Raw genomic sequence first — 14,820 nt, 5'->3', positions numbered from 1 at the left:
ATTTGTACTCCAGGGAGCGGGAAGCGCAGAATCAAATATCGCTGTGATGATTATACGCTCTAGCATCAATTGTTCGGTGACATTAAAGTATAAGTAAGCATAAGTATGCCATCTTCGTTAGCTGAGGAACTGAGCACTATACACACATTGTCATCCCCACTGCAAGGGAGGTCTATGATGAAGCAGCTGAAGATGACTGGGCCTGAAGGACAGATGTGAGGAACCCTTCAGGGATGTCCTGGGAACAGATGAACTCTGCAAAAACTTCTTCCATCCTCCACTGTGGAAACTTGTATCTCTGATCTCTAGAGTGTTTTCCTTTTGATGCCCCTTGACCTCTGTTTTACCAGGGAGCCCGCAGTAAAAGGGTTTGATGAGATAAGTGTCAAACAGTCCTAGAAAACTAAAACACGGCATCACTGAGTGCCACTTGACAGCACACCTTCCACCAGTTACAGAAGCAGAAAAGTCAGGCCACTTCTGTGGAAAATCAAGCAGAGTTAACAATTCAGGTTAGCAGATGAGACTTCCAGCAACATCTGGTGTAACGTGGTGGGGAGGGGATACCGGTTTAAGGGCGGACACATAGTGCAGGCTGGAGTCGTTAAATTGCTTGCTGGGCCCCGCAGAAAGACGTGATTAGAGGGTTCAAAGGCAGCCGTTGGAATTAATAATCATATCTGAGCCCTGCGCACCGTCACTTGGCCACCACTAGGCAAATACACCGGGGCTTTAAGAGCGCACGCCTCTGTATCGGGACGGGAGTTGGGGGTGGAGTCAAAACCTCAGCATAAGAAACCACGTGGTCTACATGCAAAAACAGCCAAAAGCATTTCATTCGCGGCTAAATTTCGGGAATACAGTACCTGCAACACCCTCCCACCGTCTGTGGATCCGAAAGCACGAATAACGTTAACGTCACTCCGCCCGATGCTGCCACGCACGTTAACTTTTTAACGGGTACCCTACTTCAAAAGTAAAATTCAGACCCAAAGTTTGCCAAACTACTGAAACCACTGCGAAAGAGTTCTCCAGCGCCTTTGTTCGAGGGCGCAGCGGCCCAAGCCGCCAGCGTAGCACCCGTTCCCGCGGCCCCATTCATTCACCGCCGCCCTCTGATATCCTGCCGTCGGGCGGCTGATGTCATTACATTTCATTAGAAGGAGGGGAGGTGCGAGCTGCTGGCGGGACCCCGCTTCCTTCTCGACGGGGGGAGAGAAAAAAAGCAGCCCGTTCCAAGCGATCTGCTAACAGGAGCGGGGCTGGTCTCACGCCGCCGCCGTTCCTCGCCCTCACCCCTGCCGGCTGGCCCCCGTTCCCGGCGCCGGGGGTGGGTGGTGTGTGTGTGTGTTTAAAGCCGGCGACACGGTTGCGAAAACGGACGCCGTGCAAACCTACCGCCTTGTGCGGCGGGCGGCCGTTTCACCAGGATCCTCGCGAGCTGGTTGGCCCCCGGCGCGCCACGTGAGGCGAGTCACCGGACAGCTGGGGGCGGCGGGGGGGTGGGAGGGGGAAATCCAGGCGCTAACAGAGGAGCCCTGAGCCATTCGGACTGGTTTCAATAATAAATAATAAAACCAAAACCCGGAGGACTTAACGCTGTTATGGGAGACAAGAAGAGTCCCACCAGGTAGAGTACTTTTTCCGGACCCGCCGCTCCCTCACCGTCTTCGGGGGAGGAGGGAGGGAGAGGGGAAGCGGGGCTCCCTTTAAATGTTTTCGTTGCGGGGACGGAGCGGCGGTAGGATGGGAGCTGAATGTCGGGCAACTCGATACAATGTAGCAGCCATGGCGGACGAGCTGGTTACTGTAGCCAGTTTGCGTGCGTGCGTGGGAAATTGACATAGGAAGATGCAGTCTCGCTCAAAGGATCTGGCCCTCTTTCTTTTGATCGGCGCCGATTGCCGCGAAGGTCTTTTGGAGGAGGAGGAGAAGTGGCGGGGGAGGGAGTGAGGGAATGAAAGGGGAGGGGGGGTTGGGATCAGCCAGAGAGAGGAAAGGAAAAGGGCAAACTGTTCGCAGGATAAGCCCGTGTACCTATGTATCTTTCTTCTCCCCCCCCCCACCGCATTCCTCTCCGTTCTTTTGTTTTCCAAAACAGACCCAAAAGGCAGCCGAAGCCTTCCACGGACGAGGGATACTGGGATTGTAGCGTTTGTACGTACAGGAACAGCGCAGAGGCTTTCAAATGCAGTATGTGTGATGTCAGGAAGGGCACTTCAACACGGTCAGTGTTTCAACTTCCCTGTTTTTATTTAATCTCGTCCGTAACGTCTCTATTACGAAATTACTGTTGTACTTGAAATATGATTGGAAGGCGGAGGGTCTCCGCGATCACTATCTCTGCAGCCTTGGACGTGTTTTTGCTGTTGGAAATACACTGTTTGGTTTCAGACAGCGGTCGGCACATCATTCAGTTTTGCTGATTTTTAGAACCACCTCCGAGAGCTGCGAATGAAATCGGGCTTGTGGTGTCGCTCAAAAGATGTTGCTAGACCCATTTCTGCTCGGTTACTTCTCAGGCTTTGAAAAGCTGGCAGTCGAATCACTTGACCAAGCAAACAAAAAGGCTCTGTCCTTGAATAGAATTACCTCAAAAGCTTTGGAAGTCACGCTAATCGCACAGCTTTGGGTTATATTTCCCTTGAAAACTGCATTGTATTTGTTCTAATGTTATTTTGATTAATTAATAATGAGATAATTTGTCTTAAAAATGAACTGAAATAGAAATTGCTGAACATATTCAGCAGGCCAGGTAGAGTTGTTGGAGAAAGGAGCAGTTAGCATCTGGAGCTGCTGACTTTGCAATAGTACTGCCTCACACAGAGTTTATCTTGAAACCTGCGATCTGCTCTGTTTCCCTACTTGGTCTCTACTTTGCACAACCCTGAGACAAGAGAACCTGCTCACTAAATCGATTAAAACAGCAACTTGATGAGGGCAATTAGGTTGAATATATTGTGAGTATTTGTGCAGACTGAATATCAGGCACTGAACACGGGATGAAGCCCGCTTTCTCTTCAGCTGAAGAGTCATAATATATTAACTTTAGGGGTAATTGATTGAAATATTCAAAAGTTTGAAGTAAATTTGTGGTCAGAGTACATGTATGTCACCATATACGGCCCTGTGATTCATTTTCTTGTGGGCGTTCACAGTAAATGGGAAGAAATCAATGAAAAACCCCACAGGACAGAGATGGGCAACAACCAGTGTATGAAAGACCACGAACTGTTCAAATGCAAAAAGAATAATAATAAATAAGCAATAAATATCGAGAACATGATTTGTAGAGTCCTTAAATGATAAAATTCAAAATATCATTCATGTGAATCAGGGAGAGGGTTATTTCCAATAAAGTGCTTATGAAAATTTCAGAATAACTTTAATATTCCTTCTTCTCCAGCCCCAAACATCAGCACTGTGAGCAGGCAGAAGGGCAACCTTCTGATGAAATTAAATGATCATCTTAAGAATTGACATTAACTTGGGATGCTGCAGTTCACTCGTCACCTCAGTTTCATTTATCAGCTCCTTGGCTTCGCTTGGTTCAGTGACTCTCTGCCATTGCTCGCAGTGATTGGGTCAGTACTCAGATCTTTAAAACCAGCAGGGAAAAAACTTTGTTCTTGTGCACAAAGGTTGGCCTGGCAAGGTCTTTAGCAGAGGAGAATTGTTGGGGGGGGGGGTGCGGTTAAGGGAATTATGGGAGAAATAAGGTGGCTCAAAAGTCTTTTTCACAGGGGAGGGGAATCCAAGGCTAGTGGGGTTGATAGGTTTAAGGTGAGAGTGGAAAGATTTGAAAAGGGCCCAAGGGGCAACTTTTCTCACACAGGGTGGAGAGTATGTGCCATGAGCTTCCGGGGGGAAGTGGTTGAGTGGTTGAGGCGGGTAAGATGGTATTATTTAACAAACACTTGGATGGGTGAACGGAGAGGTAGAACTCAGAGGGATATAGGCTGAACACAGGAAATCGAGACTAACGTGGTGAGCATGAACTAGATGGGCTGAAGGGCCTGTATCCATGCTGTCCTGCTCCATGAATCTAAACGGTTAGATGTTCAAAATGTAAGTGGAATTTTATTTCTGATTTAGTGAAGCACAAATCACTTTATCACAAGTAATTGCAATCATCAGTACCTAATTCACACGGGTTGAAGATTTACCTGTAAAGCTAAGCTAAGAGATGGTTGTTTGACTCTGGGTTGACAAATACATCAATGACTCTGATTCAGGAGAGTTGTTTTAAGCAATGCTTCAGCGAAGTGTGGAGTGTTTGATCAGAAAAATGATGTTCTTTTTAATCTTTGGGATGTGGACCATGTGCAGGCATGAGGAATTTGGTGTTGCTAACTTAATTAATTCAGCCCAACATTGTGGGCTGTGTTCTGTTCAACATCTGTAACTTCCATTTCCCACCTTGGAGCCACTGACTCGCATGTTGCTGGAAGTCCTGAGATGGGCGGTGACTGTTCACTAAAGGCCAATTTATACTTGTGCGTCAAATTGACGTAGGTACGGCGTAGCCGTGTACCCTACGCCATACCCTGACGCACACCTCCAAAAATGTAACTACATGTCGCGCCAGTGCAGACTGCAACAACTGTGATTAGTCCGCTTGGTAGCATCGCATTTCCTCCTACACTGCAGTAGCTTCCCATCGGGCGACTGAAGGGCAGGGAAGGAACTCTGGCTGCAATGCTTTCCATAAAGCTTTACAGACCTCCGAAATTATGGAGTACCCTGTGCTTGACGCCAGTTTGTAGCTAGCTGCTACAGCCTGTTGACTTCCACCTGAAGCTAAAATTCGAATGGTGATTGCCAGTCTCTGAGTATACTGTGCGTACACTGATGCGAAATAAGTGGTTGGAGACGACGAACCAAATCGTCAAATCTACCTGCCGACATCCGAAAATATTTGAAATGCATTTCCTCGTCCATGTCTCTCACTGGCCGGACAAGCACAAAAAATTCACCCTCCTTCAGTTTCAGTCACCATTGTTTGAAGTTTGAGTTTCAACACAGTGGCACAGAAACCCCACCGCCAACCAACGTTTTGGCGGTGAATTGCAGAGCGACGCAGACACACCAACGCACAAGTGTAAATGTTCACAACGGCGTAGCCCACTTGCATAGGCTGTGGCGTAAGCTAGTACGCACAAGTATAAATCAGACTTAAGTGTCTGCAGCACAGCACATCAGCACTTCCTGGACATTGAGCTGAATCCCTGGCTGATAATTCCCTCCTCTCTGCCCAGTTCATTAATTCATAGGGGAGCCAAGGCGATTGAAGCACCCTGGTAAACTTCTCTGTCCCATATGCTTCAATTGCTCACTGATGCTGAGTCATTTGGAAGTGTTTTTTTGTGTGGCACCGTGTTCCTGTCAGAACCAGTGCAGCTCTATGCAGATTTAATGGTAACACTGAAGAGAAGTTCGGATTGGTACATGGATAGGAAGGGTTTTGAGGTATCTGGTCTGGGTGTGGTTAGGTGGGACTAGGCAGAAGACCAGTTCAGCATGAACAAGATGGGCCTGTTTCTGTGCCTGTATGGGCCAAAGAATTTGTTAAAGAAATGAAGGGCAAAATAAAGTTTTAAAATTAAGTCATATCAAGGTGAAGTTGAGGAATATGTTTTAGCACGAAGGATTGTTTAACACAAGAACTATCTTCTCCAGACTCATCAGTTAATTGGTGGATAGGCTGGTGCAAAAGGCTTTTGGTCTGTTTGACTTTATAGGTGTCAGAGTTGATATGTCATGTTTCAGGAAGCATGTGGTAGCAATAGAATGATTGCAGAAGAGATTTTCCAGGATGTGGGCTGGAATGTGTCTCACATCTGACCCGAATTTTTTTTTTTGAGGAAAGAAACGAGATTGAAGACAGGGTGATAAATATTACTGGCATGGACATGAGCAAGGCTGTTGACAAGGTCCCACATTGCAGATTGGTCCAGAAGGGTAAGACACAAGGGATTCATAGTGTTTAAACTGGATCCAGAATTGCCCTGGAGGAGGAGGCAGAAGGTAGTGGTGGGTGGGTGCTTTTCTATTGATCTGTAATACCTGAGGAATCAGTGCCGGAACTTTTGCCGTTTATAACATTTATGTAATTGACTTGTATGAGAATGTAGGGGTCTGATGATCGAGTTTGCAGATGACACAAGAACTGCTGGAATCCACAGATAACAAAGAAGGTTGTCTAAGGATACAACAGAACACCGATCAGCTGGAACATTGGGCAGAGTGGTGCCAGATGGAATGTAATCCAGATGTGCATGGTAAATGGATGGTCAAGTTCCATTTGGACATGTAGATAAGTTGGCAGAGACCTTATGAGCTTTGATGTGTAGAGGGACTTCGGGGTACACCACTGAATAAGGCAATAAAAATGGTCATTGTTATGTTTGCCTTCATTGGCCATGGCATGTTGCAGTTGTACAAAACATTGTGTCTGGAGTATTATCACCACACTGCAGGAAGGATATCGGAGCAATTAGATAGAGTGCAGAAGAGAATCTCCGAGACATTGCCTGGAATGAAGGGTTACAATTCAAAGTAAATTTATTGTCAAAGTAAGCATGTGTCACCATATGCTACCTTGAGATTCATTTTCTTGCAGGCATTTACAAGAAAATAAAAAAAAAATTATAGTTTATACATGGATGCCATGGTAGTGTAGCGGTGGACGAGATGTTATTACAGCTCGGGGCACTAAGGAGTTCAATCTGGCGCCATTCTGTAAGGAATATCTGTACGTCCTTCCCCGTGGAATGTGTGGGTTTCCCCTAGCTGCTCCAGTTTCCTACCACGGTCCAAAAGATGTACCAAATCTTCAACTGGTCGAGTTTGTGGCCAGTACTATCATGTTTGCTGTTGTGTGCTGGGGCAGCAGACTGAGGGTAGCAGAAACCAACAGAATCAACAAACTCATCTGTAAGGCCAGTGATGTTGTGGGGATGGAACTGGACTCTCTCACGGTGGTGTCTAAAAAGAGGATGCTGTCCAAGTTGCATGCTATCTTGGACAATGTCTCCCATCCACTACATAATGGACTGGTTGGGCACAGGAGTACATTCAGCCAGAGGCTCGTTCCTCTGAGATGCAACACTGAGCGTCATAGGAAGTCATTCCTGCCTGTGGCCATCAAACTTTACAACTCCTCCCTTGGAGGGTCAGACACCCTGAGCCAATAGGCTGGTCCTGGACTTATTTCATAATTTCCTGGCATAATTTACATATTACTATTTAACTATTTATGGTTCTATTACTATTTATTATTTATGGTGCAACTGTAACGAAAACCAATTTCCCCCGGGATCAATAAAGTATGACTATGACTAAGCTGTCCCATGGTTAGATTAGGGTGATTTAGGCTTGCTGGATTGCTGGGGCAGCATGGTTCAAAGGGGCAGAAAGGCCTCCACCGTGCTGTCTCACTAAATAAATAAAGACTGACAAACAACCAATGTGCGAAAGAAGAAAAATTGTGCAAATAATTTTTTAAAATGTATATGAATAATACTGAGAACATGAATTGAAGAGCCTTTGAAAGTGAGTCAGTGCGTTGTGGAATGAGCTTATGGTTGAGGTGAGTGAAGTTTTCTCGACATTGTATGGAAAGTTTGGGTTTATTCTCATGGGATCGTAGGAGGCAGAGCAGTACCCTTGCAATGGTTTATCACATTATGGAGGCATTGATGGAATACACGGTCAAAAAGTGTTTTTTCCCAGTACCAGGAAGTCTAAAACTGGAGGGTACGGGATTGAGGTGAGAGGAAAGGAGTGTGAAGGAGATCTGAGGGGTACAATTTCTAACACAAGGTGATGGTTACACGGCATGAGCAGCAAGAGAAGGTTGCAGAGGCAGAAATAATTACAATGTTACAGAGACATTTGGAGAGGAAGGAGATAGAGGGATGTGGTCCTAATGCCTGCGAAAGGGGTGAGCTTGGATGGCCATTGGCATGAATGAGGTGGGCTCAACGGTCTTGTTTCAGTGCTTTACAATTCTTTGTAATTATGTCAATGCAATAACGTTTTCTTGAGAAAAGGTAACTCATAATAATCATGCAGAAGCATCTAAAGTCATTGCCACAGGCAGCTGTGGAGGCCAAGTCTTTTTGTATATTTAAGGCAAAAGTTCAGAATCAGAATCGGGTTTATTATCACCAGCATGTGACGCAAAATTTGTTAACTTAGCAGCAGCAGTTCAATACAATGCATAATCTAACAGAAAAAAAAATAATAAATAAAATTAAACATAATAAATAAACAAGTAAATCAATTACATATGTTGAATAGATTTTTTAAAAACGTGCAAAAGCAGAGATACTGTATATTTTTAAAAAGTGATAGATTCTTGATTATTCAGGGAATGAAACAATACAGGATGGAGAAGGCAGTAAAGTGGGGCTGAGAGGAAAATTGGATCAGCTATGATGAAATGGCGGAGCAGACTCGATGGGCCAAATGGCCTGATTCTGGTCCTATATCTTATGGTCCGAATATAGGTGCATATTAGCATTGAATGACAAGAAGGACCATATGTTATTTCTTGTATCTCTGCAAACTGGGTTCACTTTCAAGGACTCTGCATTCTCAGTATTTACTTAGTTTTTTGTATTTTCACATGTTGTCTTGGGACATTGGTCAGTCAATGTGTGTGCTTTCTCACTGATGTTGTTGTACTACTTTGTTCCTGCAAGAACACAAATCTCAGGATAGTATATGTACATACTTCAGTAATAAATTTACTTTAAGCTTTGTACTCAGGGATTGAAGTAAATCTTGTGTATGACTGATTTCACTACATGTTGCAAATTTTTGTTTTAATTTTTATAATTTTATAATCACTTTAAAATTTCTGGGAGTGAACATATATAAGTTCTCGTGGTCGTGGATCACATCATACATGATTAGGAAGCTGATCTGTGCATCTTCTTTCTGAGGAGAGTATCATTTTCTGTTAGTTATCTTATCTACAGACACTCCTGTGCCTAGCATCACTTTATGAACATACAATCAATCTATATACTATAAGATATAGCTATCTTGTGTATTTATATTTATTGTGTTCCATATTATGTTTTTTTGTGTTGCATCATATCCGGAGTGGGAATTATTCTGTTCTCCTTTATACTTGTGTACTAGAAATGGCATAAAACCAGCTTGAATCTAATTATCAGCATATTATCCTCTGTTGAAGATGGAATGAACGAGTAGGATCCTTGTATGCTCAGCTGAATTGATTTTTTTTATTTGAGGAATGTGTTGGGATTAATGAAGAAAGCTTTTATTATTGACAGTCAGGTTTTGTGGATAATTTTAATCGAAATGTGAGGTAAATCATTGTGGGCCCCTCTTTAAATAACCAGCCTATAGTGACCATTCCCTTGGAGTTCACTTCAGTGCCTTTGGAGTAAGGTTTATGGAGAGCTGTGTTTTTGTTTGGCAAAGATAATGTAAAGGAAGACGAATTGAGCTTTGATTCTAGAGTTAGACGGGTGCCAAAGTAGAAAATGTTCCAGATCACAGCACCGACATCCCTCAACCTGACAAGTACTAATAAAAAATTAAAAGGGAAAAAAAACATTATTATGGGCTTGAAGTTAAATGTTGCTGAGCATTCATATTGTGCCAATCTTTTTGTAATAATTTCCAAGTCTGAGGCATTGTAACTGCATTCCAAATGGAGGATTTTATGGAATGATGCATGTGAACAGTAACTGTGGTAAATCTTAGTAATGTGCTCACTGTTAAATGGAGTTTATTATGGTAGTAGCCAAGCTAAGTGTGTGTACTGATGAAATCAGCCTTGAATATTGACATTTTAATGATTTGTTATAACTATTTTTAACAAATAAAGTGTAATGAGTTAAGTTGGGTAGGTTTACAAGCGAAAGCCAAACATCTCAGCATTGGTTTATGGTCTGTATTTTAACATTTGAAGTATCAAGGGCGGATTGTAATCATACATTTTACTGAAATGTACTTGTTCACTCACAGAAAAGGAAACTACTTAATCACTTTTTATATTACTTTATTTGGTACTGTTTTTAATAGCATGGTGTGTGATGGATTTTTAATGTTCAGAGTATAAGACTTCTGTTTTGCTCCCTGGGTATTTTTGGTTGTGGAGATCCTAAGACAAATGTAAACTTTAATATTTCTTACCAGTAGGAGCTGCTGTCATAGTTGTGTATTGATGTATATTATTGATTGGGATCTCTTCGTTACATTCCTTTCCCAAAAGTGTGTAAGGTATTGCAGGTTCCAGTGAACATTTAACATTTTTTAAAAACCTTATTAAATCTAGTTATTAATGAGAGCAGATTTTAGTTGTAAGATCATTGTCACTGAGGCACTCATAGGAGACTGGAATGTTTATGGCTTTGTGACTTTCATGCCTTCATAATGCCATTCTGTTGAGTATTTCTGAAACTTGTACTGGGGAAGGTTCAGAATAGGGTGGGACATAGGTTCATGCAAAATACCAGCAAAAGAACTATGCAGTCAGTGGCCACTTTATTAGCTACGAGAGTGGAACTTGGTGTGGCCTTCTGCTGCTGTAGCCCATCCACTCCAAGGTTCAACGTGTCGTGCATTCAGAGATGCTTTGCTGCACACCGCTGCTGTAATGTGTGGTTATTCGAGTTACTGTCGCCTTCCTGTCAGCTTGAAGCAGTCTGGCCTTTCTTCTCTGACCTCTCATTATGCACACATTTTCTCCCACAAAACTGCCAATCACTGGATTATTTCTGCTTTTTGCACCATTCTCTATTAACTCTAGAGACCATCGTGCATGAACAGTCCTAGGAGATCAGCGTAGCATCCTGTCTAGCAGCAACAAACATTCCACAGTCAAAGATGCTTAGATCACATTTCTTTCCCATGCGGATATTTGATCTGAACAACAAGTGAATCTCTTGACCATGTCTGCATGCTTTTATGCATTGCATTGCTGTCCCACGATTGGCTGATTAGATCATTTGCATTAACAAGCAGACATACAAGTGTACCTAATAAAGTGGCCACTGAGGGTATAACTAGAGTTTTGAATTATGTGTGTTTTTATAACAAAATGCGTTTGTGTGCCAAATAGTGTAAGAGGTGTCGGGAGAAAGTTCCACAACTGCTCCTTTTCCTCTGAGCTCTGAATTCTTCGTAGCTGAATTTTTAGCATTTCCACGCTGAAATAAGTTGGTAGCTTGAGAAAATAATGAAATAAATCTGCCTTTTATAATGTGATTGCTTCATTTGAAAGCCTGCATTAATGCTTAATTCAAATGACATAAAATACTTGTAATTAATACAGACATCAAAAATAAAACTCCGTCTTCATGTACAGATAGATACCATGCCACTTTGTGTAGTTTTGTCCAGAGACTGTCTTTGTAAGTGCTAAGTAGCTCTCTGTTAACACTCAATTGCTGTAGTTTCACATGCTTTTATTTTGTTGAAATCACTTTCTAACTCAAGATTTCCTCCAGTATAAAAAGACAATAGGTTAATATTCCATTATAAATTACAAAGAAATTTATCTTTTAAAGAAAGGAATGAATTTATTACTAAATAGGCATTAATTGTTTCAGCTTTACTGCCATATATAATAACTTGGTTGTAGATCTGATCGTGTAGGCAGCAGGTATGTTGAATAATAAATAAGGAATGTTGAATAGTTTTTAAAATAGCCCTTTTTTTGTATGTGTGTGAGAGAGAAACTGCACAATTTCTCAACTGCCTTTTTTCCCCATCTGAGGTCCGTACTTAAATCTAGCTGAGCCCAATGAGTTGCCTGCTTGGAGCTTTGCTATTGCTTGCTTGGTGGGTGGAGGGTGTTGATGCTTATATGCTGAAGTAAGTGAGGGAGGGGGAAGGTCGATGCTTTGCTGAAGCTTGTACACAGTAGCAGGTTGGAGTGACGGTGGGGAGCTTTGGGGTTCTGACGTTTTATCTGTCACTAATTCCGTGAGGCACTCTTCTGTTTTTGTGAGTGTCTGTGAAGAACAGGAATTTAAGGTTGTATATTGTATACATTGTCTGATATTAAGTGGAACCATTGGTTCTATGCTCTTCTGGGGCATCTGAACTGGTTCCTAGTCAGCTTAGCTCGTGAACATCGATCAGCCTGCAGTTCGGAACAAATTGGGAATTCAGATCATTTGGAGAACTCTGTGTGATAGCTGGTGCATTTAGTATAATTTATGCTGAGCTTGTTGAGTACAGTAAAGTATTATTCTGAATTTGGAGCCTAAATGTTAGTGCTTAAAGCAAGAAAACATGGAGAGAACAAGTGCATTTCAGGGTATCTATTCTTGCTGCTTTCACGTCCCAAATATGTACAACGTTCAGCCAATACAGTTGATTTGATGAAAAGAAAGACTATCGATACAAGGAGGTTTAAGTGTGGCTCAGTGATTCTGCCTGCGTTGCTGATTGACTTGTGGGCTAAGGGTTTATAGGCATTGGTCAGACTGCACTTGGAGTATTGTTTGCAGTTTTGGGCCCCTTATGTGTGGCTTTGATGAGAATCCATAGAAGATGTGCTGGCTTTGGTGAGAATCCATAGAACGTTCATGAGAATGAACCATCAAGATAACTTGTACCTTTATGATGTTGATTATGTAGAAACAATAACCAATTACAATGAGAAAGGAGCCAACACTGAACTTCTGTTGGATGTTTGAAGGAAGGTGACAGAAGATTTGACTAATAAGACAAGAAATTATAGCATTACTACTACACTGCAAAGCCTCCTCCTGGAGTGCCTACCCTGAGGAAGTTCAGAACTGAGTCCTGATGAAAGGGCTCTGCCAGAAAACTTTATTTACTCTTTTCCATATATACTGCCTGGCCTGCTGATTTCCTCCAGTATTTTGTGCATGTTGCTTTGATCAATAAGTTGGTTTTAAGAGATTGTACATCTGGGATAACTACTGGAATGTTTTGGGAAAAGGTGTTCTGGATGGTTTATGACGGCCAGTGAAGTTTATTGTCTAAAGTTGCAACAGGATCTAGATAAATTTGGAAAGTGGACAAGGAATGGCAAATGAAAACGACTTGCTCAGTGAATGGCAGGGCCCTAGGGAATGTTGCAGAACAGAGAGACCCAGGGGTACAAGTACCTAGTTTAAAGTGGCAACACAGGTAGACAGGGTGGTGAAGAAAGTGTGCATCAGTTTGCCTTCATCAGCCAGGACATTGAGTTTGAGCTGGGACATCATGTTACCAGAGGTTGGTGAGATTGCAGATGGGCTTATTCTAGTTCTAGTTGCGTTACTATAACAAGAATGTGTTATGCTAGAGAGGGTGGTGGAAAGATTCACAAGGATGTTTCCAGGTCCGGATGAATTGAGTTATAAGGAGAGATTGGAAAAGTTGGGTCTGTTTTCCCTGGAGGCTGAGGGATGAGTTTACAAATGTTTATAAAGTGATGAGTGTGGATAAAGAGGATGATAATAGTCTTTTTCTCAAGGTAATAAGGGGGAAAGCTTCTAAGGGGATCTGATGGGCAAGATTTGCACAGAGCATGGAGGGTATGGCCTCCAAGTGGACCACAACCTTGTCGCTGGGCTTGGAGGGTTGCGTGCCTCAATAACCCAGAGAGCTATGCTGGCTGGAGTCAGGACTTTATGCTTTGACTGTTGGTAGGATCACCCATGCCGAACAGATCAAAGGATGGAGGCCAGACTTGGAGTGGTCCACCAGTCCTCCAGGTTCAGGGGTTCAGCTCAAGGCTAACAACCCTGACTAGTCAAGAAATTGTTACAGAAATGGCAATGAAGAATCCTTCTACTTCTGAGTGCAATAGTATTCCTAAATCTCCACTTGGGATTTGTGTGACTGACGGTGAAAACCGAGAGAAAGCTACAGAGATGATGAAGGAAGCCCTGAATCCCGCCAGAGATGGAGGACTTCCATTGCTGCCCTAATCGCCAGCAGCATAATAGACAGATAGAGGGAATGGATTGAGCTTCAAACAACGTGGTCAAGGTGGGTACAATTACAACTTGACAGGAGCATGGATTAGAAAGGTGTCTGTGCTGCAAAACTCTGAACCTCTTTTTCATTGCTACATCACTTCTCATGCTGTACCTTTCAAAACTAGATATATACTGTATGTTACATTAGTTTCTATGTGATATCTAGTTTTGTTGCTTAACTAATTTCACATTTAAAATTGGGTATGTTATATATTGTTGTGAATAAAAGATACCAGCTCTATCAATTTAAGTACTTCCTGCCTGAAAGCTCTCGTATTGGCGGTACAGAGGAGTGTGGTGTGTGGTCTGTCAGATAAGATACTGCAGGCTGTTGCCTGACTAGTCTGTGAGGTGGCTTTCTCATTTTAAACTCCAGACCCCAGGTGTTTCTGAAGGGATCTCTTCAGTTGATAGGCCATGGAACAACTGGGAGATCGCATTAAAACAGAACAAATATGTTTCATACTCAAAGTCTAGACAAAGGGGAAAATGGAGAAGATGATTCCAATAGTGAGTGAGCCTAGGACGAGAGGGCACAGCCTCAGAATAGAAAGGTGTCCCTTTAGAACAGAGGTGAGGAGGAATTTCTTTAGCCAGAGTGTGGTGAATCTGTGGAATTCATTGTCACAGACAGCTGTGGAGGCCAAGTCATTGGGTACATTTGAAGTGGAGTTTGATGGGTACTTGATTAGGAAGAGTGTAAAAGGTTCTGGACGGGTGGGGGGGCAAGCCAGGAGAACGGGGTTGAGCTGGACAATAAATCAGCCATGGCAGATCGCACTAGATGGGCTGAATGGTCTACTTCTGTTATTTCTGTCTTTTAGTCATAGAGTCC

The 14,820-nt window shown here is 42.9% G+C and overlaps 1 protein-coding gene across 2 annotated transcripts in view; it reads left to right on the top strand.

The window, feature by feature from the left end:
• Positions 1–875: 875 nt before the first annotated feature.
• yaf2 (YY1 associated factor 2) overlaps positions 876–14,820 on the top strand; it is a 144,991-nt gene continuing 131,046 nt past the window's right edge. Inside the window, exons 1-2 of one of the 2 annotated variants that reach the window (XM_072268104.1) lie at positions 876–1,630; positions 2,102–2,227. In XM_072268104.1, the coding sequence (XP_072124205.1) occupies positions 1,605–1,630; positions 2,102–2,227 (152 nt within the window). In that variant the 5' untranslated portion in view covers positions 876–1,604. Of the gene's footprint in view, positions 1,631–2,101; positions 2,228–14,820 lie in introns of those variants that run through there. The other variant, XM_072268105.1, reaches the window with a different exon arrangement.

This window comes from Mobula birostris, chromosome 9, assembly GCF_030028105.1.
Source record: "Mobula birostris isolate sMobBir1 chromosome 9, sMobBir1.hap1, whole genome shotgun sequence".
In the NCBI taxonomy this organism is placed as follows: domain Eukaryota; kingdom Metazoa; phylum Chordata; class Chondrichthyes; order Myliobatiformes; family Myliobatidae; genus Mobula; species Mobula birostris.
This window is presented reverse-complemented; position numbering and strand designations above follow the sequence as displayed.